The sequence below is a fragment of the Spermophilus citellus genome (assembly GCF_964194105.1).
Source record: "Spermophilus citellus genome assembly, chromosome: 3".
Classification (NCBI taxonomy): Eukaryota; Metazoa; Chordata; class Mammalia; order Rodentia; family Sciuridae; genus Spermophilus; species Spermophilus citellus.
In genome coordinates this window covers 2,440,507-2,463,259 of record NC_138184.1, presented here as the reverse complement: position 1 = coordinate 2,463,259, position 22,753 = coordinate 2,440,507, and the positions used below count along the sequence as shown (strand labels likewise).

The 22,753-nt window shown below is 62.3% G+C and overlaps 3 protein-coding genes across 7 annotated transcripts in view; 1 reads left to right on the top strand and 2 right to left on the bottom strand.

Moving 5' to 3' along the window:
- Positions 1-1,605: 1,605 nt before the first annotated feature.
- Positions 1,606-5,575, bottom strand: NMRK2 (nicotinamide riboside kinase 2). 4 transcript variants are annotated; one of them, XM_081283796.1, is made up of 7 exons: positions 5,436-5,575; positions 3,723-3,813; positions 3,276-3,324; positions 3,034-3,190; positions 2,607-2,678; positions 2,174-2,280; positions 1,606-1,911 (listed from the first exon to the last, which is right to left on the bottom strand). In XM_081283796.1, exons 2-7 carry the CDS (start codon positions 3,810-3,812, stop codon positions 1,826-1,828), a joined length of 561 nt encoding a protein of 186 aa, XP_081139922.1. In that variant the 5' UTR covers position 3,813; positions 5,436-5,575; the 3' UTR covers positions 1,606-1,825. The 4 variants fall into 4 exon arrangements, with proteins under 4 accessions (XP_081139922.1, XP_081139920.1, XP_081139921.1 ...); XM_081283794.1 differs by lacking the exon at positions 5,436-5,575 and adding an exon at positions 4,929-5,321; XM_081283795.1 differs by lacking the exon at positions 5,436-5,575 and adding an exon at positions 4,813-4,939.
- On the top strand, positions 2,632-12,174 carry LOC308643710 (uncharacterized protein). Of its 2 annotated transcripts, XM_081283793.1 has the most exons (3): positions 5,550-5,676; positions 5,722-7,530; positions 9,745-12,174. In XM_081283793.1, the coding sequence occupies exons 2-3, from the start codon at positions 6,261-6,263 to the stop codon at positions 9,987-9,989; spliced, it is 1,515 nt and encodes a 504-aa protein (XP_081139919.1). In that variant the 5' UTR covers positions 5,550-5,676; positions 5,722-6,260; the 3' UTR covers positions 9,990-12,174. The 2 variants fall into 2 exon arrangements, 1 of the variants encoding a protein (XP_081139919.1); XR_014020784.1 differs by lacking the exons at positions 5,550-5,676; positions 5,722-7,530 and adding an exon at positions 2,632-2,710.
- Positions 12,175-12,252: 78 nt separating this feature from the next.
- The window catches only part of ATCAY (ATCAY kinesin light chain interacting caytaxin), a 27,079-nt gene continuing 16,578 nt past the window's right edge, over positions 12,253-22,753 (bottom strand). Inside the window, 8 exon segments of the mRNA XM_081287724.1 lie at positions 12,253-12,389; positions 13,025-13,057; positions 13,627-13,698; positions 15,307-15,342; positions 17,509-17,607; positions 20,617-20,703; positions 21,548-21,552; positions 21,554-21,680. Of these exon segments, the coding sequence (XP_081143850.1) occupies positions 12,380-12,389; positions 13,025-13,057; positions 13,627-13,698; positions 15,307-15,342; positions 17,509-17,607; positions 20,617-20,703; positions 21,548-21,552; positions 21,554-21,680 (469 nt within the window). The 3' untranslated portion in view covers positions 12,253-12,379.

Here is a 22,753-nt window from a genome sequence, read left to right as displayed (position 1 = left end):
GGTTTGATTCCCAGCACCACTCACGAAAAATAAGTAAATAAAAAATAAATAACAAAACTGCATCTAGGTGGGGTGGCCACATGTGCCATCCCAGCTGTGTGGGAGGCTGAGGCAGGAGGATGGCAAATTCAAGGCCAGCCTCAGCAACTTAGCAAGATTCTGTCTCAAAATAAGAAATAAAAAGGGCTGGGATGTGGCTCAGTGCCAGGCTCTTGCCCAGCGTGCCTGTGGCCAGGGCTCCACCCCAGGACAGCAAAACCTTCAGATCGACCCACCAACCAAACCCCTGAGCCCAGTTTATTAGCGTGAGTGCAATGTACTATTATTTGATTTACCCTAAAAGTTGAAAATACCATTGAGCAAAACACAAGTCACACTGTGTGCATGGTTTTTGGTTTGTCAAGTCCTGAAGGATGTCCTAAAGGGTTGTATGAAGATGGTTAATACCCACGTAATGTGTCCACTCAATGTGTATACTTCAATTTTTTTTTTTTTTAGTATGTTCATCTGGTTGTGCCACCATCACCACTACGCAATTCCAGAACCTTCTATCACCCCAAAAGGAGACCCTGCCCCATGAGCAGTTCCCCATCTCTCCCCTGCCCTGCACCCCCAAATGCACGTCCCATCTCTGGACTCCCTGTCCTGGACTCTCCTGTCCCTGGGTCACACACTGTGGCCTGTGTGTTGGCTGTCACTGAGTACCAGGTCCTCAGGTCCGTCACCTGGCTCCTGCTGTGCGTGGCCACCTGGGCAGGAGTGCTTGGTTGCCTGCCCCTGGGGACTCTCGGGACCCTCCTTGCATGGTTTGCTGGAGACACCAGTTTCCAATATCTCCTTCCTTCTGTGCTGCTGGGGAGGGACCCCAGGGCCCTGGGCATGCTGGGAGGGCTCTCTGCCCCCGACCCAAGCCCCAGCCCTTCTGTCCTTCTGCGTGTGTCCAGGAGTGGCCTCGCTGGGTCACGTGGTGCTGGGTTCTCTCCGTTCTTTCCCCACCTCTTGACTTTGTCCAAACATGTCTGACTGCAGGGGTTTGGTGCCCTCTGGCCTGAGGGGGGCCTGTGTCTGCATTTCTGCAGATGGCCACAGGGTGTCACCCTCAGGTCGAGGGGCACCTCACCCCTGCGACCCCTCAATCCTGGTCTCCACCAGTTTCCAGACCCTTTGGGCAGAGCTAATGGCATCTGGAGAGGGCGAGGGGCAAAGCCCTGCTTCTCAGGGTGCCTGCGCCCCGGTTCCGGGTGGAGTGGGTCTAAGTGGTTAAATGCTCCAGGGCTTGGGCAGGTGAGCTCCGTGGGGAGGGGGCCGGCCAAGGGCAGGAAGTGTGGCTTTACGGGGGGCTTCGGGTGGGGGAAGATTCTGCCTAATCCTTAGAAGTAGGTATTGGCTTAGCCTCAGGGGAGGACAAGGACAGGCAGGAGCTGGCCCTGCCCAGGGAAGGGAAGCCCCTGGCCAGCTCTGAGCCCAGCTGTGGGCTGACAGTCCACAGGAAGTTTGGCATTTGGAACTGAGGCCCCCGGGACCCCAGGCAGCCCACCAGGCAGAGACCATCAGTAGCCAGGACTCCCGGCACTGCCCCTGGAACAGAACACACTGGCCCCCGGATTATCAAAACAGGACCGGGTTTAATCCTCAGGCTGGGGCGAGGGCGCAAGGCTGTCGGGGGCTGGGCCCCACAACCCAGGCGCCACCTCGAAGTGCGCACCACTCTCCCAGTACAGACACCCAGAGGGTCGGCCGCCGGCCCGGCCAGGACTCCGCAGGCCTGGCCTCCTGTGGCCGGAATCGCAACCGAGTCCCTCCGGCCCGCAGGGCTGCGCCACGCCTAGCCGCGGTTCAAGAGCGAGTTCTGAATGTCCTCCAGGACCTCGCGGAGCAGCTCCTCACGCGGCTTCGTGCCGTCCAGGTACACTGAGCGGGGAGGGCCACCATCAGAGCTACTGCTCAGTGGGGCTACTCCAGGAGGGTGGTGACCCCTGCAGGGGAGGCAGCTGACTGCAGAGTCAGGCTGCTGGAGAACACTCTGGGGATCAATGGCAAGAGGGACTGAGGAAGGACTTCAGGAGGGACTTCCAGGTTTCCCAAAGGGAGTACAGAGGATTAAGGGCTGAAGGATGGGAGAGGCTGCGCTCTGAGCCCCACAGGGCCGGCCTTGTCCAGCTCAGGGACTTACCCACGTCCACACCGTTGGCCTCCATCTCTCGTTTATACTTCTGGTACATGGGCCACACGTGACCGTCAAAGAGGCCGGGAGGATCAGGGACGGTGTAGGTGCGGGTGCTGCAGCGTGAGGCCACAAGACAACAGCTGTGTCACAGAGGGCGGGCCAAGTACACACCTGGGCCCTGAACCCAGGCCACGGTGGGACCCAGGCCACAGTCGGAGAGGCCCTCCCGAGGGGGGACCCCAGGGCAAAGCTCCAGCTTCCCGCATGTTCGCCCTGAGGATGCGGGGACTGCGGGGCCAGGTGCACTGTCCAGGTCTGGGTTCGGGCCTCTGGGACACAGCGCCTGTCAGTGCAGCTGGCCCGGGAGGCCTCATGACCAGCAGGTGTTTCTGGCTGGGGACTGTCCCACCCGAGGACCAGGACAGGTCCTGCCACTCACCTCCTCCTCCACTTGCACTCTTCATAGGGGACAGTCAAGAAGTATCTTCGGCTGTACAAGTCCACCAGGGGCCTGGGCAGAGGGTGGAGACATGGTCAGCACCTGTGAGTGGCTTCCAGGCACTTTCCTGGTGGTGAGGGCTGGGGTTGGTCTGAACCCATTAACTTAGGGGTCAGAGAGGGACCTAGAATTGGCCAGCATCTCTGCGGCAGGCCCTCAGGGTAGAATCACCCCACTCTTTCAACTTAGGTGGGCACAGAGAGGTACACTGCATTGCCCAAGGTCACACAGCAAGGCTGAAAGTCCAGCCCTGGTTGTGGCTCGGCCAGAGAAGGCTGAGGTTCTAGATGATTCTCTCCTTGGTCTTGTGTCTGTCAAAGTGAATGATGGTGGGACCCAGCCCTGGGGGAACAGGGTGGGGGCGTACTTGTAACTGTAGAGCAGGAAGCCTTCCAGGAGAAGGACGTGGGTGTCCAGGGTGCCTGGCTGGACGCTGACCCCGTGGGCGCGGGCGAACTTCTGGGGGTTGCTCAGCCAGGCCTGCACGGTGCTCAGCATGGCCTCCATGTCCAGGGACTCCGGCACTGGGGACCAGAGCGCAGGGTCAGGGGAGGCCAGGGGCCCAGGGACCATGGGGGACCGTGGGGACGGGGGCAGCGTCGTCCTTACCGTCCCATTGTTGGAAGCCGTCCTCCCCAACCGCTATTTGGTCTTGGGGCTGAAACAGAGGAGCCCGAGCCCCAGGCTCAGTGCTCGCTCTGCCCGGCCGCTCGGCCTGGGCCCAGTGGGTCCCCTCACCCGTCCTCGCCCCCCCCTCCGCAAGGCCGTGCTGCAGATGGGAATGTGGAGGTGTGGCGGGATCAAGGGTGCGTCGCGAAGCCTCGTGGTCCTGGCTGGACCCGGCCGCCGCTCTCCGTGGGCCGCCTAGGGGTCCCCGAGCAGGGGCGGGTGCTGGGCCCACAGGGGCTCAGAGCGCCCCTCCTGAGCTCTCCGCCCAGGGCCACCTGGAGGGGGGGCAGGACTTGCACCTGTGTGCAGCCTGCGTGGGCCCTGGGCAGCAGAGTGTGGGGGTGCGGGGCCTGGCTCCCGCCCTGTCCTCCAGGCCAGGAGGGCTACCTTAAAGAAGTCATCCTGGTGGATCACGCAGCAGTTGGGCAGTGAGCGGTGGAGACCCTTGGCCAGAGTGGTCTTGCCGCCGTTGGTCATGCTGTGGAGAGAGCGCACTGTGGACCTGTCCCCGAGAAGCCAGCAAGGCCAGGGCCTGGGCCCGGGCAGGTGGGCCAGGGAAGGACAGACACTCGCCACAGAAACACTAGCAGCTCACTCCAAACCCCGAAGCGGGCAGTGGGCTTGTGACCATCCCTGGGCCACCTCGTCTGTGGCCAAGTGCAGGAAGAGAGAAATGGGAAGACTGGGCCTAAGAGGGGCACGGTGGCCTGCCATCCTCCCCCCGAGCTGAGGAGGGAGGACCCGCGTTCCAGGCCAGCCTAGCCAGGCAGGGAGACCCTCCCTCACTACACAGGGCTGGTGTGGCGCAGGGGACAGTGCTGGCCCAGGATGGGCCAGGCCCTGGGCTCCGACCCCAGTGCTGGGGGGAGACGGGAGCAGGGATTGTCACAATAGGGTGACCTGCTTGTCCTGGTGTGCCTGGGAGTTTCCTGGTCTCAGCACTGAGCATCCCAGGACAGTCCTGGGGACACTAGGACAGTGGGTCACCCTGTGGCAAAGAGAACAGGTCATCTTGACTCCCAGGGGTGACTGAGGACCATCTGGGTGACTTTCAGGGCTTCTCTGGAAATCAGTGACAGTCTGTACCACTGTCCCTGTTCTGGGGTGTTGAGGTATAAGGTTGGATGTGGGGGTGCGGAGGGCTCACGGGAAGGGGGACCCCTACATGCTAAAAGAAGCAGCAAACTAATTACTGCCGACCTCAATCAGCTCAGTGCCCTGAGGGCCCCTGTCCAAAGACCCCAGGAGGGTCAGGAGGGGGCAGCAAAGCCCACAAACAGCACCAGCCCCTGGGGTGGCCGCAGAGCCTCCTCCCACAACGCTGAGTGGCCTGGGCTCGCGCACCACGGCTGCCCCTTGGCCCACCGGGAGGGCTGAGCGATTTTTCTCACCGATTTGTGCTTTTCACCCTGAGGATATTTGGAGAGGGAAGCCCGGGCACTGCACCCAGCCCCTGGCCACCTGCTGGGGCGCTCACCCTCCACGCAGAGACCCCGGGGGCCCAGGCCTCGTGGTGACCCGGGATCCATTCATGAGCAGCTTCCCGGCCTCCCGCCTCGGCCTCCCGCCTCAGCCCCTGAGGGCCGCGCTCACCCTCCAATGCCCACGATGAGCTTCATGTTGGCGGACGGAGGGCTGCGGGGACAGCGCGGCAGGGCTCCCAGGCAGCGCCGCTGGGCACGACCTGCATTCGGCGTGTCCCGGCTTCATTGAGAAAACCCGCCGCCTTTATAGGCCCCGCAGCCCGGAGGCCGCCCCGGGGGAGGCGGCCGGGCGGGGGCGGCGGCACCTGTCCCCCGCGATGGAAATAGCCCGGAGCTGCCTTTGCCTAAATTAGCCGCGGGCTGCACGGGTGCGCGCGGGGCTCGTCCCCTCTGCGCGCCCCCCTCCCCGCTCCTGGCCGCGGCACTGTCACCGCCGCACTTTCCCTCCCTAAAAATATCATGCCGCTGTGTGTCCCCTGGCCTGACCCTGACATTAAGCCGGCTTCTCTGACGCCAAGGAAGGGGAACCGAGCCGGCTCCCCACTCTGTCCCCAGCCATCGGATCCCGTGGCCAATCACGAGACCCCGGCCAGCAGGACACGGGGCCATTCCTCACCCTGCTGATCCCGTGCCTCTGGTAAGGGAAGGAAATCGGCCTGACTCTTCTTCAGCAGGCGAGGCTGGGCGCAGGGGCCATCCCAAGGACTGGAGGCCAGCCTCAGCGCTTCTCAGACCCCGGCTCAAAATAAAAAACAGAACAAAGAAGAGCAGGGGCAGCTCAGTGTTAACCCCCGCCCCCCCACGGACAAGGAGGGGAGGGGGAGGAGACCCCTAAACCCAACAGAGGGAACAGTGGGGTTCAGAGCCCAGGAGGGAGTTGGGGGCAGGAGGCAGTGAGGAAGTGAGGAGGGCAGAATAGTTCCAGCAGATTCCAGTGGGCTCCTGCCCAGTAGGGTGGGGGGGGCATGAGGGCCCAGCTGGGGGAGAGGGCCTCAGAGGCCCAGGGGGATCCTGGCTGGACCCACCTGGCTGGTTCTTGCTGGAACAGAGCCTAAGCACAAGGTCAGGCTGGGCACCGGAGCCCCACAGAGGTCTGCCCGAGGGCACAGCCTGCCACCTTCCATGTGTGGACGGCCACGGAGGGCCCACAGGGCCAGACAGCCCCACCCTGGCTCAGACCACAGGGTCTGGAATGTCCCCAGAGGCCTGTAGGCGGGCCTGGTCTTGGGCTGGGCACTATTGGGAGGTGGTGGAGCCTTTCCTGGGGGCCACCTGGGAGGGGTCGGCGGGCCTGTGGCTCCCTGCTTTCTCCCTCTGCTTCCTGGTCCTGGTGGGAGCTGCCCAGTGGTGCCCTGCCCTGCAGCCCACACGGGCTGGTCCCACGGAGAAGGCTCTGAGTGTGCCCGGGCTGGTCACTTCTCAGTGGTTAAGTGCTGTGTGAATGTGGAGGTCCTGGGACCTTTTCCTGCCAGTCAGGGGCAGCAGGGTGGAGGTGGCAGGAGGGTGGGAAAGGCAGGCTGGTGTGCTGACGGGTGACAACAAATCCCACCATCAGGACAACTGCGATGCACCGATTTTAAAACGTGGAGAAAAAGTAAAAAAAAAAAAAAAAAAAAAGGCTGGGTCTGGCTCTGAAGATGAAGAAGGGGACTCTAGAATTTGGATGAGGTGGAGTGGACCCTCCCTGGAGCTCAAGAGGGACCTGCCCTGCCCACAGCAACTGTATGGCGCTCAGGGAGGCCGGCGAGGGAGGACTGTCATCAAAGGGAAAAGGGCCAGCCATGCTCTTCTGCAGGCAGGGCCCAGGCGACCCAAGGTGCCACCCAAGGTGCCACCGGTGCCTTTCCTGTGCCGGAGGTGGCCGCTTCCCGCTCAGCCCCGCGAACCACGCAGAGGTCAGCTGACACGGGAGGCTCTGCCTGGTCAGGCCAGCCCTCCCGTGCCACGACAGTGGGCAGTCTCAGCCGATGACCTGACCGGAGGAGACCATAGAAGGAGCAAAAGAGGCGGCGCCGAGTTCTCGGGAGCGCGCAGCTCCCTGCCCCTGGCTTTGCGCGACCTGGTCCGCAGATCCCTGCCCTTGGAGCCCGGGAGCCCGCCGGGCGTCTCCCGTTCTTTGGCCAAGAAGAAAACGGTCTCGCTGCTTGACCCGGGCTTGGTTCCGGTTACTGACCTCACGGTCCCTAGAAGGGAAAAGGTCCTACTTTGGGTGGAAACGGGTAACGTTGCTGCGGCGCGCACGCGCAGTCCACCGCGCGGCGCTGCCCAGCCCCGCCCCTCCCTGGACACACCCCTGACCGCGCCTGGTGGGAGGCTTCTGAGCTCAGCCGGCGCCCACCGACCGAGGCAGGGCAGGACAACAGGGCACGGAGGAGAAGAGAAGCGTTTTCAGCAGCTGCAGGGTTCTCGGGCCTGCGCCGAGCTGGGCACACCCGCGCTTGGGAAGCTGGTGTTGACCTTCATACGTTTTTCCCCCTGGATGCTGCCGCGGAGCCCAGGACCTCACACACGCTGGGCAAGTGCTCTGCCACCGACCCACACCCCGATTGTTTTTGAGACAGGATCTCGCCGAGTTGCCCAGGCTGGGCTTGACCTTATGGTCCTCCTGCCCCAGCCTCCTGGGATGACAGACATGGCCACCCCCAGGTTGAGTCTTAGATGTCATCACAAGGTGCTTTATAAGAGGAAAGCTTGGCAGATATGGAGGACAGGTAACAGTGGAGGTGGGGACAGTAGTGATGTGTCCACAGGCCAGTGGATGCCAGAAGTCCCCAGCAGCCGGGAGAGGCAGGAGGACCCGCCCCTGGAGCCCTGGGAGGGAGCCCTACGCGTCCACCCTGCACTTTGGTTTGCAGGCCTCGGTGGGAGGTCACTTGTTGTAGCAGTGTCGCTGTTGGGGTGTCCCCAACAAAGGATTGAGCAAGACCTGTAGGAGTAACGAGCAGAGCGCAGGTCCACCGAAGCTGGAGGGGTGGCGCTCCGGGAGGCGCAGCGGAGAGGCCAGCGAGAGGGGCGGAGGCCCAGGTGGGCATCTCCTGTCCTGCGTGCTGGGCAGACCTGACTGAAGACCTGGTCCCACTGGCTCCCGCCGGATGTTTTAGGGCACCAAATTCTTGTCAGTTATCATGAGCCATGAGCCCTCCTGGTGAGAGTTGTCACGGTGACGGACACCAGTCATGACTCATGTCCAGTCTAGTCCTCCACTACCCTGCCTCCCATCATGGAGACCCTGAACTCCAACCCACAGCAAGAGACGGCCCAGCTTCCTGGCTGCTGGGCTCCCAGCTCAGCCAGGCCTGGCCCTCCCGACCTCGTCCTGCCAGGGCCATGGCAGCCCACGGGGACCTGGCACGGCTTCCCAGGTCCCAGTCCCTCCCACCCCTGCACAAAGCCCTGGCTTCCACCCCCAGCGCCACAAAGAACAAAACCACAACCAAAACCACCCCCGAAGGACACTGGCCCTCTCTTGTGCCTGGGAGCTGGGCCGTGGGCACTCTCAGAACAGGGCGGCTCGCAGGGTGCTGGTCATGAAAGGAGCAGAGCTGCCCACTGGGCACCTGCTGCAGTTCAGAGGTGACAGACACCCTGCCCAGCTGCCACATGGCAACCAAGGCCCAAAGCCCCTTTTGGAGTGGTGAGAATGTTCCAGAACTAGATGGCTGCATGTCGTACAGGTTCTCAGAGCCACCGCACGTGCTCCCGGGGTTGATTCTGCCTGGCACCGTGGCACACGCCTTCATCCCAGCCACTTGGGAGGCTGAGGCAGAAGGATCACAAGTTCAAGGCAGCCTCAGCAACTTATCGAGGCCCTGCCTCGAAGTAAGAGCTTTGAGGGTGGAGCTCAGCCGTAGAGCTCCCCTGCGTTCAATCCCGGGTACAAAAAAGGTCACTTTTATGTTGAGTGACTCTCACCTCAATTACAAAACCAGCCTAGTCCTGAGCTTGGCTGACGCTCAGGCCCCCCTCGGGGCCCCTTTCCACCTTGCTCTGCGGGCTCCCCCAGCCCCTCCTGCCTCCAGGCCTGGTCCTGGGTGGCCCCCCACCCCTGCAGCCCCCCACCTGCTGCCGGGAACCCGCACCTGACCCAGCAATGCCAGCCCTCCAGGGGGACTTTTCACCCAGAATCCCAGGATGGTCATCAGGGTGAGTCCACACTGCCTATTCCCACCCCCTACCTGGCAGAGATGTGTGACTGCTGCCTCGGTACCTCTGTCACCCAGAGTCCTGGACCTGGCTGACAGCATGCCCTGGTTCCATTCGGACCCTGGGAGAGGCCCAGCCCCTCAATCCTGCAGCCAGCAGACGCCAGGCCTCAGGACTGCCCACTGAGGGAGCGGACGGCCACTGGAGGTGGGAGAGGATCAGACTCACTCCTCACCGTGTGTGTGACCCTGGGCAAACCATGTCACCTCTCCCTGCCTCGTTCCTCCTCTCAGTCACATGGGGGCTGTGTGAGATGGATCATAAGCTGTTACCCATGTTGGCTACCATATTTATTATCATTATTTTTGGTGCTGGGGATGGAACCAGGGCCTCACACATGCTAGGCAAGCGCTCCATTACTGAGCTTGTGCCCAGCCTTTTCTTTTTGGTACCAGGGATTGAGCTCAGGGGCCCTTGACCACTGAGCCCCATCCCAGCCTATTTTGTATTTTATTTAGAGACAGGGTCTCACTGGGGTGCTTAGCACCTCCTGTCTCAGCCTCCCAAGCCACTGGGATGATAGGCGTGCACCGCTGCACCCGACCCCAGCCCTTTTTATTTTATTCTGAGACAGAGTCTCACTAAGTGGCTGAGGCGGAGGCGGAGGCCTCCTCCAACTTGCATCCTCCTGCCTCAGCCTCCGGCATGGCTGGGATGACAGGCGAGGCCACCTCACCAAATCTGTGATTGGTTTTTCACCCACTGAATCGGTTTCGTTCCAGAGAGGCTTGGGGCCAGAAAGCACCTGGAATCACGGAGAGCAGAGCCAGGGGCCCTGGGTGCACCTCGGGGGCCGCCTGCGGATGGGCAAGAAAGCAGAAGCCCGCGGGAGCCTGGCCTTCTGGGGCTCCTCCCTCCACCCGGCCCCTGCCACCACCCCACTTTCCCTCTGGACACACACAGGCAGCCCTCCCTTCTAGGTTATAGTTTATTATGTCCCACAGACCCCCCAGAGCTCATGAGATGACGTCTTCACATCACGACAGAGATCATGGTCATTTCTGTGGTTAGAAATCACAAAACTCGCCTTCAGAAGGGTGCACGTGCGAACTGCCACTCTCAGGTCACAAGAGAGGAAGCCCATGTCCCCTGACAAGGAGGCCTGGGTCCACTGCCTCTCAGCCATGCTGCTCCCCAGACGCAGCTCCACCGTATGGCCCAGGTCGGGCGGCGTGTCCTGGACAGGGCCTGCGCCCGGGGCTGTCCAGACTCACCTGGCCACAGGTGGCCCCGAAGATGCGGCCTCCCGCTCGCCGGGCCTTCTTCCCTCTGGAGGGTCTGCTGTGGCCGGGAGGGGTCCTCGGCTACTCGCCTGTGGCTGCTGGTGATCTGAGGGGCGGTGGGTGCACCGGGCAGAGCCCGGGCCCCTGGAGGTGGATGGGCCTCCCTCACGCCGTCGCCCGCCGCTGTAGGCACTGGTTGTGGGAGGACAGAACGGGCCCGTTCTGTCCCTGGCTCCTTCGTCCCACTGGGGGAGAACCCGGTCGTCAGTGAGGACGAGGCTTGGGGGTCACGGTCCTGATGGGCAAGGAGAGTCACAGCAGGCAGCCTGCCCTGGTCATCCGGACTGAGCCGTGGTGGCTGCATGGCAGCTGCTGGGGCCTCCCGGAAGGGCCTGTGCTGTCCTGCCCAGGCTGTGGGGACGCATCCCGGCTGTGGGGGCGCGGGGCCTTCCGGGCCTCCTGTGGCTCTTGCTTTGCGGGGACCACCAGCAGAGCCCCGGGACCAGGTGCTGTGGGAAGAAGGGCTGCCCTGTGTGGTCAGTGAGGGATGGCCCCGGGCAGCAGGGTCTGGAGGCAGCCGACAGAGGCCTGTCTCCTGGCAGCAGCCACCTCAGGCCCCAGGTGACATGTCTGTCCTGGGACCCCATCACTGTCCTCGTCCTTTATTTGACACCTAGGAAATGGCGATTTAAACATCTCCATCCCCCATGGTCCAGCCTCCCTAGGTTAGAAGTGGGTGTCCCCCAGGAGTGTCCCCAGCACAGCACAGTCGCTCGTGATGGGCTCCCAGGCCCATCGCCCCTCAGAAACTCCGTCGTCCCAGGTGGGAGATGCTGGCGTGTGGGACAGGAGGCCGAGGCCACTGTCCCACATGGCACCTCGTTGCGCAGCGCTGCCGAGCGGCCGTGACCACCACGGTGCCCCGGACAACGTGGGAATGACCAGACATGCCCCTGCTGGGCCAGGTCCACACCCGCTGGACATTTCACCTGGCCAGATCACCTGGACATGGATGGCACTTGCTGACGCGCCCACTGCGGAGGTGCCTGCTGGACTTTTGCTTGGGTTCATCAGGGACAGAGACACAGCCTGGAGGGCCAGCGGGGGCCACCTTCCGCAGACAGCAGACACTGCGGGTCCTGGGATTACGGACCCTCCTGAGGCCTGGCCCTGGCAGGTCTGTCCGTCTTTCACCAGCCAGACCCCGGCTCCCTGGAGGAGGACCAGGTCCGAGCTGGGAACACGGGTGCCCCCCGCTCAGCACCCTGGGACTTATTTCCCACCATCTTCAGAAGCCTCCGTCTCCGGCCTCCTCCTGCAGCCTCCTCTCCCAGGTCTGCACTTCCAGAACCCGCCTGGCGCAGAGCTGGCTTCTCGGCCTCTGTCCTCAGTGGGAAGCCTGTGGGGTGTCCCAACCTGGCCCGGGGGTCAGGCCAGGGAGGGGGCACAGCTTGTCCCCTTGGAAGGAGGTCCTGGTTGGATGCCCTGTGGCGTGGCGATCCAGTTAAAGGGCGTGAGCGGGTTCTGATTGAGGCCGGTGGGTTTTGCCGCTGGACAAGGCTCGTCGGTAGCCGTCTCACTCATGCGATCAGCTCAGTGTCTCCCAGGGAGAGGGGGTGTCCTTGGAGGTGACAGGGGCAAGGCGAATGACAATCCAGGGGTGTGAACTGGGAAGTGAGGTCAGGCGATGCCCAGGCCTGGCCCTTGGGGGACTGAGCTCCGGCCTGAGGCCGGGCTGCGGGGGCCACGTTCCAAAAGGAAGGGCACCGGATGAAACAGGGGGCCGGGGTGTCTGTGGCTCCAACCTGGACCACGTCAGGGACAGAGGGACCTCCACCTGTGCCTAGCACTGGCCAGGGTCAGCTAGGACAGCAAGAGGTGTCCTGTAGCCTCAGGGCCTGGGGCAGGGGCAGGGGCGGGAAGAGCCGGACCTTCTCCGGACACTCTAGCATGGCCTTGTTTTTAAAAAAATAAAATAAAATGTTTTGAAGCAGCTGAAAAGAGGCTGGGGCTCAGACGTGGTGGGGACAGGGACGGCCGGGGACAGGGAAGGGCGAGCAGGTCCGGGCTGGAGGGCGTCTGACGGGTTTCTTGGCATCTGGAATCTTCTTTGTCTTCTCCACGCTCAGCCGCCTCAGGACATGCTGGGGACACACACAGGCCAGCTAAAGTGGAGAATGCCCTTCCCCAGTGCGGGGTCCAAAAGAATGATCCCCCAGCCCAGAGCCTGTCTAGCAGGAGTGGCTTCTGCTCTTCAAGGCAGGTCACCTGCCACCCACCTACCCATGTGGCTTTGACAGGAGCCTCCCTCCTGGTGCCCGAGCGGAAGAACAGGTCCCAGGGACTGCGGTCCTCGTCCACACTGGACGGAGGTGTCCCCCCACCCTCCCACCATCCTCCACCCCTCTACCCACCCACCCACCCACTGACCACCCGCCTATCCCTATCCATCTGTCTGTCCTCCTTCCTTCAACATCATCAACTGTCCACCAGACACTCTCTGGGGATTTTGAAGATGATGACACGTTTAAAAGTATAAAAAGGCAAAAGAAGGACTCGTAAGAGTGATGGGTCGGTGATGTCACCTGGTCATTAGCAACCTGCCTGTGTGACTGCACCCCTGCCGTACAGGGCAGGGTGATCGGCTTGGGTGACCACTGCCCCGCACTCCCGGGGCAGCACCCCTCGCCCCCCAGTAAGCCATGGTGCAGCTGTCCCAAGGCTGGGCTCCACTCAGAACACTCGGACAAGGTCACCCACCACCCAGCGTCACACCCACCTCGTTTCCTGATCCTCGGTGACCAGGTCAGGCCTGTGGGAGAAAGGAGACTCAGTGCCATTTACCTGTCTGGGGCCTGAACCCGATCTGGTCAGGACTGGGGCCCACGGGGACTGACTCTGCCTGGCCTTGGTCTGGTACAGAGAGGTGTCACCTGCCGGGTGACAGTTGAGCCAGGCCCCTCACTGCTGCCAGGAATCCCCTAAAGCTGCTCGGAGCTCACAAGCCTGGGGAGGCTGAGTCTATGCACCAGGACGTTGACAAGGTCACCTTCTAGAACCTTCTCTGAGAGCAGAACTTGGTCTCCTGGTGTGTGCTGATGCAGGGAGAAGGAGGGGACGGTCCCTGTTGGAGGCCCTGACCTCGGGAAGCCCCGGGGACAGGAGACGTGGAACAGGTGACCAGGGAGCTACCTTAACTCACTACACACCAACGTCACTGTGAGCGGCTCCCCAGAAACACGTGTGCCCGTCACCGGGCTTGGCTCCTGTGGCACTGGAGGACGATCTGGAAACAGCCTCGGGCCCCTGCGGCCTGTCCCTAGGCTGGGCCAGGCAGCCCCTGGGTGTCACCTGTCGCCCCGTGGCCACCTGCACACTTACCCGTCCTCCTCTGACGCTGCCTCTGCCCTCTCCTCAGGCCTGGGCAGGAGGAACTCTGGCTGGGGCCTCGCGCTGTGGACAGAGAGCGCCAGGTGACGAGGTGGGCCAGCGGGCCGTGTGGCCCGGGCTGATGGTGGCCTGGGGACGGTTCAGGGTGGTCGTGCTGGGCCCGGGGGTGGAGACGGGTGCACTGCTGTCCAGTATGGGAGTGTCCTGGTCATTGGCAGCCATAGAAGTGGGCCTGAGGGGTCCTGGGGAGGAGGACCCTGGGCCCCGCCTTGGGTTGCTGTTCTATAGACGCTGTGGCACCTGTGGTCACGAGGGGGTGGGTGCCGTCTGCCTGTCCATGTCTCAGTTGAGGACTGGGCAGCACAGCTCACAGGGGAAGGTCAGGGGCAAGGACAGGTGGTGACCACACACCAGGGCAGCACTGTGGGCAGGCCAGGAGCTGGCCATGCAACGCTGGTGGCTGTAGCAGGGGAGAGGTGGCAGAGGGGCCTCAGGGGCCACACCGAGGGGCCCTGTGACCCTGTGACCCACAGTCCCACTGTGGGGACGTGCTCAGAGGAGTGGACTGCAGGGATGTGGACAGCCCTCATGCCCATGTGAGAGGCGTGAGGAGAGGGTGGCACCTGCTACCTGCCACCCCTGCTACTGGACCTGGGACGTGGTGTCCAGTGAGAGCCAGACATAAGGGACCCTTTCCTGGGAGGTGCCCGAGCCTTGGAGCCATTGAGATGGGGGGTGGCCTGGTGGGCACCAGGTGGGGAGGCCCAAGCTGGTGTGGAGGGGACAGAGCTTCAGCCAGGGAGACGGAGAGCCCTGGAGAGGGAGGGGGACGGTGCTTGGCCCTGGGTCTGCCCCATGCCCTGAGCTGTGCCCCTGGACAGGGGCAGGGGGGTCAGTCTTATGTTGTGTCTGTTAATCACGACAAGGACAGGCGGAAGGAGAGAGGCGGGAGGGGGAGAACCTGGGCCACCTGCCCTCCCCATGGCCTCCACGACAGGCACCAGAGTGCTCCTGGACAGTCCATCTGCTCAGGGCACTCCTCCCTGGGATCCTTCCCTCACCCAGTGAGGTGTCTCTGTCCTCTGCTATTTGGCCCAGGACTCTGTCATATTTACCTCTGTTTTCCCTGAGCCTGTCATGACCCACCAAGAGCCCCAGCTCTCTCATGGACTTGCTGTGGGTCCTCGGGCAGGTGCCTTACCCTCTCTGAGCTTCCCTAGGCAACTCTCAGCGGTTGTGAAAGCATCCAGGAGATCTGTGTAAGTGGGAAGGGCTGAAACATTCCTGGAATTCTGTGCACACTGCTGATGGTTGTGCATGTGTGGGGCGAGGGGCAGGCCTGCCTTCCCTCTTCTGCAAAGGGAGAGCTCAGCACCAGGGCAGCCAGGGTCCTGTGCTGAGTGTGAGCTCTGGTCACCCTCACCGCCCAGGGGCCTTACGCTGTTCCTGGCTCCCCAGAACACCCTCCAAGGTGCTTCTGAGCATTTCCCTAAAGCCACCCTGTGGCTGCGTGGGGGAGCGAGGACCCCACCTGGCCCACCACAAGGCCCTCTCCTGAGCCCAGCATGGACCTTCCTGGGCCCCGCTGAGCCAGAGCCAAGAGACCACCCCTCGAATGACAGCCCCGTGCAGCCCCCGCCCCGGCAGCAGTCTCGAGGGCTCTGCACACACCTCTCTCTCCGCGCTCTGAGTCTTTCCTCTTCGTACCTGAAAGAAAGAAGCCGAGGTGGGTGCAGCCTGCTTTCCGGTGGGTTCTTGCTGGGGAGTGACCCTCTCGCGCTCTCTGTGCTGGGCTGGAGCCCGGGACTTTGCACATGCGAGACGGTGCTCAGCCTGGAGCCGCACCCCAGCCCTCTGGTTTTGGGCAAAGAAAGAATCCTGTGGTTGTGGCTGCCTGCACCGGGCTGCAGAGCAATAAGGAGCCCCCCGAGCCCGCCGCTGGGCGGCCACCTTGCCCCGCGCCTCGCCTGCAAGACCCCCAGCGGGAGGGTCTGTTCCGCTGGCGAGTCCAGCATCTGCACAGAGGGGCGCTTGGCTGATGGGTTTTGCCACCAGCGATTGGGCAGGACCCTCCATCACAAGGCCCCAGATGCTCGGGAGGCAGGGCCCACATCCAGCTCCACAGTCGTTCTCTGTGAAGGTCCCCGAATGCGAGTTCCCAGCTTCAAGCCCCAGGCAGTCTGTTCTGACTGCTCCACTCGGCCACCACTGCAGAAATGCAGTCACAAGTGACTGGTGACCCAGGGGTGTGCCGCCATGTCAATACAACTTTATTTACGGGGCTGGGATTGTGGCTCGTAGGTAGAGTGCTCGCCTAGCACGGGTGGGACCCGGGTTCAATCCTCAGCACCACATAAAAATAAAGGTATGGTGTTGTGTCCATCTACACCTAAAAAATGATTTTTTTAAAAAAAAACTTTATTTATAAAAATAAGCAGAGGAGCCAAGCGCGGTGGTGCACGCCTCTCATCCCAGCAGCTCTGGAGGTTGAGGCAGGAGGATCCTGAGTTCAAGGCCAGCCTCTGCAATGGCGAGGCACTGAGAAACTCAGTTAGACCCTGTCTCTAAATAAAATATATAAAAAAAAGGGCTGGGGCTGGGGCTCAGTGGTTGAGAACTAGCACAAGTGAGGCATTGGGTTCAATCCTTGGCACCACATCAAAACAAACAAATAAATAAAGGCCTGGTGTCCATCTACAACTAAAAAAAATATTTTAAAAAGGGGCTGGGGATGTGGCTCAGTAGTTCAGCACCCCTGGGTTCAATTCCTGGTACAATATATACATATAGAATGTCATAGATACCTTTTTTTTTAAATGGTGCTGGAGATGCACCCTGGGCCACACACATGGCCAGGTGAGCTCTACCACTGAGCCTCACCCCAAATCTTGGATGCATTTCGATTATTAATGTCTAGGTTGCAAAAATATATTCTGAGCAGAGACCAAAATGTAACTATGGGGAGCTGATGTACATAAAGCCTGCTTCCTGCAGCGCTGGGGCACAACTCGGGCTTTCGAGACTCACAGTCTGGTCACCGTGTGACCTCAGGGAAGGACAAATTGTGATGGTTCCTTTGAGGTGCAGGAAGAAATCGGGATTTTTTAATGTGGCCGGTGGGAAGGGGACATGGGGCGGCTGCTGAGGAACCGAGCCGTGGTTCCTCCACAGCTGGACGCGGAGTCGCCTCCGAGTCTACTGCTGGGCCCACCCGTGAGAGCTGGTGGGGTCTCCAGGGAGCACGTCCAGATCGCAGCAGCCACGGGGTGGAGAGGCCGACACCCCCACCAAAGTGGGGCTCAGGGTGCGACCAGCCACACACTGGTGTCCCTTGGTCTTAGCGGAAGGGCACCCAATGCCTGCTGCCCGTGACGGACCTGGGACATGGTGCTCAGTGACACAAGCCATACACAAGGGACACATGGCAGCCTCTACCCCAGGGGATCCCTGGAGTCTCAGAGCCACAGAGAAGCAGCGTGGTGGGAGCCGGGCTCGGGGGACAGGAGCCGGGTGTGGAGGGTCAGAGCTCCATCCTGGGGGACGAGAAGCTCTGGAGGGGGTGGTGGGGACGGCCACTCAGCCCGAGACTGCCCCGTGCCCCTGAGCTGTGCTTGGACACGGGCAACATGGTCAATTTCGTGGTCTGTGGGTTTACCACAGTTTTGAACCTGATGCTGAGGAGCGTTGGGTGGCATGGAGCCTTGGGGACCTGTTGACATCGTTCCTAGTGAAAAAAGGGCAGGACGCATGGCTTGCCCCCCCACCCCCGCACACCTGGCCGGACCCCAGGGGTTCCAGGAAGCAGAGCCTGGGGCGGGACCCCCCTCCCAGCGGGTCGGCTGGTGGGGTGGTGGCGGCGTGGGTGACACTCACTGCAGCACACACTCTGGGATCTGCACGTGCTCCATGGGGATCAGCTGCTCCAGGTCCTCCAGGCTGTGCACGTACTGGATCTTGCTGATGAACTTGACACTGCAGGACGGGGGGAGGGGGGCATCTGAGTGCCCAGAGAGCCCAGGAGCCCTCCCCGGAGCCCAGCACTGCCCAGCCAGGGACGGGCCAGGGACTCCAGCGCTCTCGCTCCTCGGCCGATTTCCCCAGGGATACTTTTCCTCGGAGGCGCTGCCCGCGAGGACACCACGGCCACTCGGGCATGGGAAGCAGTCGCGGGCCTCTGCCGGCTCCTCCTCCTCCTCCTTTTCACTGCCAGGAGCTGAGCCCACTGAGAGCTGCCCCTGCCCTGTTTGTTTGTTTATTTTGAGATGGTGTCTGGCTCAGTCGCCTGGACTGGCCTTGACCTTGCGTCCTCCTGCCTCAGCCTCCGGTCACCCGGCTGCCAGTGCATGTGCCGGCTGTCACAGCCCGTCCTGGGGACAGTGCTCGCTTCCCGTTGGAGCCTGGGCTCTGGCTGCGGGAACCCAGGAGTCACCTCATTGGCAGCGCGGGGCTCGGACTCATGGTTTCTTTGTTGTTGTTTTTTTTCTTTAATTAAAGCTAAATCTGAAGAAACGCCATGAAAGCTTTTCAAGGTGACATAGCAAAGTCGTCACTGAGAACTGGGCTGCGGGAGGAAGGCCGGGCCCGGGCGCGCGGCTGCAGGACTTTGTGTCTGGGCTTCTGAGTTTGGACGTCCCCTGGAAACGGCTCAGCTTCCTGGAGGGCTCTGGGGACAGAAGAACGCTGTGCCCGGCGGCGGCCCAGGGCCAGGGCAGGAGCAGAACCTCTGCAGATGTTTCCTGGCCGTTGCTGAGTGGCCATCTGTGTCGCGGGGCAAGGAGGACGCTTCTGCGAACTTCAGATTCATTTCACAATCTGAAAGCCTCTGAAGCAGTGTCCCAGGACCAGAGGCCCCAGCAGCCGGCAGGACAGGGCTAAGGGCCACCGTGGGTCGGAGCTGGAGAGGCCGCGGCTCCGGCCATCTCGGCCCGCTCCCCCAGCGCCTGGGAGAGTCCTAGACCATCAGTCAGCACTACAGCCTGGAGCTGCTCCCCAGGCCGGCACCAGCCTCACAGTGACAGGGACACAGTGCCACCCCACCAGCAGGAGCTGAGTCTCCTTCCCTGAGGGAACTGGGGGACATTCCACCCAGGCAAGGCGCTCAGTCCAGAGTGCCCCGACGGGACAGCGGGTCCTCAGCACCATGGGCGCTCGGCCGCCTGCAGCTGCCATTCCGGGCTCCTGGCTTCTCCTGGGGAACTCTTGTGCCCACCATCTCCTTAGAGCCCCCAAAGAGACCCAGGAAGAGAAACCCAAAGTGACAGAATTGCCCACGTTAAAGGCAAAAGCCCAGCCAAGGCAGCCTGTGGGGCGCAGGGCGGGCCCGAGGCCCCCCGCCCTGGAGGGCACGCTTGGCCTTCCTGGGGAAATCAGTCATTAGAGTGATCTGCTCAACGCAAAAATAAACACACATTAGCATAATATGCTAATACACACGCAATCTGCATGTTATGCAAATAAAGGTGTGTGGATCAGCCCCAGGAGGGGCCCTGACAGGCCCTTGAGGCAGACCTGAGCTGGGGGTGCAGGGGCAGGGCCCTAGCTCCCCCAGAGCCCCCCTAACTCCCCCAGAGCGTCTCAGCATGAGACTGAGGGAGCTAAGGACCTTTGTTTAATTCAGTGTCTGAATTAAGTAAATTAAACCTGCATGACATCGCCCGGGGTCATTTAGCATTTAACACACTTTCTCAGCAGACCTGGGGCCTCGGGTCCAAACAGTCCAGAGGAAGGTGACCTGGGGGCCCTGGAGCGTCCCATCTAGTAACATGTCTTTGTTGACTGGGGGCCATGAGTCCTGACACCTGGTCCCTGCTAAACATGGGACTCAGGGGACCCTGGCGGAGCTGGAGTCTGGCCAAGGTCAGCCCCACAGGGGTTCTGCCTTGTGTGCATGGGCCCCGACAAAAATCCTGGGTGCCCCATGGCTGGGAGAGTTAGGAGGGTCCCCGAGTGACCCCCAGAGGGGACACGAGCTGCGTGGGCTCTCCGGGGCCTCCTCTCATCTTCTCTAGGGTTTTCATCTGTATCTTTCGCTGGACTGACGAGGACTGAGCACAGCAGCTCCCGAGTGGGTCTCGGGCCGCAGCCCACCCATGGTTCACGGCCCAGTGGGTCCCAGGCGTGGAGGGGGCTGGCTGGGTGACACTGTCCGGGGGACCCATTGGCCCACACAGGTTCTGCAGTGGGTGGAGCAAGGCTCGCCTCCCGAGTGGCCTGGCCGTGTGATTCTCGGTGAGTTCTTGACCCTCCCGGGCCTCCGTTTCCCTGTGCCCGAGACTGGGGCAGTGACAGCAGCCTCTCGGGTAACGGTCGTAACTGGTAAGAAGTGCGCAGCGCTCAGCCTGTGGAGCCGCTGTGGCTGCCAGTCCCCCTGTGGGCCCACGCCCTGCCCGCACGCCCAGGTGGAGGTCTGAAGTGGGGCCAGGCACAGCGGCTGTGGCTCCCTGTGGTTGGGAGGCCGAGGCAGGAGGATCGAGAGTCCAAGGCCAGCCTGGGCGACTCAGCAAGGCCCTGAGCAACTAAGCAAGACCCTGTCTTAAAATAAGACAAAAGGGCTGGGGTCCAGCCGGGCGGGGGCCCCAGGTCCACCCCAGTGCAATAAACCAGACAAAAATACCAAGTGTTCCAGACTCCCGTTTTAAGGCATTTTTGGAATATTTGCATATGTCACGTGGGATCCTTCAGAGGGGCTCAAACACGGAATTCCCTGTGCTTCCTGGGCACCCCAGGCATGCAGCCCGAGGGGGATCTTGTGCAGACGTTTTTTGGTGAATCTGCGTTTTGACTGAGAAGCGTCCTGGGGTCGGGATGGAGATGGCCACTCGCAGCCTCATTCCACTGAACGAGGAGCGAGTGCTTTAGATTTGGGATTTGGGATTTTTGCACTGGGTACGCCTGGTCAAGGCCAGGGCAGCAGATGTTCAGCTAGAGACACACCCTGCCACCCACCGCTGCCTGTCGCTGGCCACTGGCCGCTGGCCTTACCTGATGAAGGGGCGGGAGATGGCCAGCACGGTGCGAATGAACCAGGAGGGGTGGACGATGATCAGGGACTTCAGGTTCTTCCGCAGTCTGTGTGGGAGGCACAGGAGACCAGTTAGCCCCGGGCAAGCCCTGGGGAGGTGGGAGGGCCACCGCCTGGACCCGTGGCTCTGGTGGCCTGCCCGTAGGGAGCTGTGAGTTGGGAGGGACCCACTGTAGTAGCAAGGGGGCCTGGTGGGCAAGGCATAAGCTGCTGAGACTTGTCACCACCCAGTGTCCTGGATGGTGAGGGCCCAGGGTCTGTGGGCAGCCTCGGGGGCGCCGGTGGGTGTAACAACCAAGAGGTGGAACAGCCCGCCCTCCTCTGAGGGACTCAGGTCCTCCCAGCCGGGACGCCCCTCCTGTGGAAGGAGGGGGCTCTGATACCGCTGCCTCTGGAGAGACTGAGGAGGAGGAGCCACCCAGGGGCAGAGCCCCAGAGCCCGTGCAGGGACCCGCCCCGCAGGACCTTCCCACAGGAGGCCCTGGAGGCCAGGCTCCGGATGGGCAGCAGCAGGGGCGCCAGGGATGAGGGCAGCTGCACAGTGAGCGCCTTCACAGCAGGCGTCGTGCAGTTAAAGGGACAGCAAAGGTGCGGCCCCCTTATCCCAAATGACCGCTGTCCTTAAGGGAGAACCTGGGCACAGACGCTCTGCAGACGCAGGTGGAGGCTGGGCCTCACTCTGTCGAGGATGCCAGAGTCACAGACTCCAGCTGACGCTGGGCAGGGTCTGGACACTCCTGCTTGGGCCCAGGGGCCAGGCCTGCCCATCTGGGCTCCAGGACGCAGCGTAGCTACTGGAAACTCCATGGGCTCCCTGCTCCCGCTCCCTCCGCAGCCCCAGCAGCACCATCCACCCGCCCATCCTGGCTTCGCACGCAGGCCGGCCCTCACCTCCTGGTCAATCATCTGGTAGCACTTCTTCAGCCACCCGAGGCCCGGCATCCTCCGCCGGGGCGTGGCGCCGTTCAGGTACACGATCATGTAGTCCTCGGCCACCAGGAGCTCCAGGCTGCTGATGACGTACCTGGCGGGTGGACAGGGCAGCGCCCGGGGGCGCCCAGTGTGAGGTCAGACCTGAACTGGGGATGCAGGGGCAGGGCTGGCGGGTCTGCACAGGCTGGCCCCTGTCCTGGAGGCTGGGGAGACGCCGTGGGCGCCCCTCAGCAGCCATGGTTGTTTTATTGAGCATTTACTAGGTGCCAGTCACTTGGTGTGCACATCTCATTCAAAGTTTCCCGAGACCCATCCTAAGAATGGGTGTGGCCCTGTCCATCCACAGCTGGGGGACAGCGGCCTACAGAGGCCTGTGTGGGAACACAGTCCACCTGCTCTGGAGGCTGGAGGCCCCCCTCTCCCTGTGTGATTTCACATAAATGCCCCCAGCCTCGGCCTCTCATCTGGGGAGACTGGGCCCCGGGACACGTGGGCAACTTCCTGTGCTGGCCTTTGTGGGCACCTCCTCTGGTCTGAGGGGCCGCCCAGCCTCCGTGGAGAGCCCCCCAACCCGGCTGGGCAACGGTGGATGTGGACGGGAGGTGAGGGGGAGCAGGAGGAAGGCCATCAGCGGCTGCTTGCGCCCTGGCCGGGCCCTGGGGGACGTCTGTGTCTGACTTGCTGACAGCCCTGGGGGTCAACGGCACTTGGAGAGCGGGCGAAGGTGGAGAGAGAGCTGGGTGGAGGAGACCCGGAGAGAGGGAGCGAGGTCAGGGTCGGCCTGTCACCGCGGACTCTGGGGCCAGGTCACCCCTGCAGCGGGCATCCTGGGCACTGCCGTGGGTGGAGCAGTGTCCCTGGCCTCCCACGCCATGGGCGCCCCCACACTGCCCAGGCCACTTTTTCCTCACCAAGCCCTCCTCTGTGTAGGGTCCAGCCTGGCAGCCGAGTCCCGCTGTGCGAGGAAATCTTAGTAATAACAAAGGTAAGAGCCGCGATGACTCCTGCACTCTTAGCGTTACCTGCTGGGTGCCTGCCACCAATCAGCCCTAGCCGTCACAGTGGGGCTGCCCTGTGTGTCCCTGGTGGTTCATGACCTCTCTGTGCCTAGATTCCCCACCTATAGAATGTGAGGCAACAGGACCCACCACGTAGGGTTGTGGT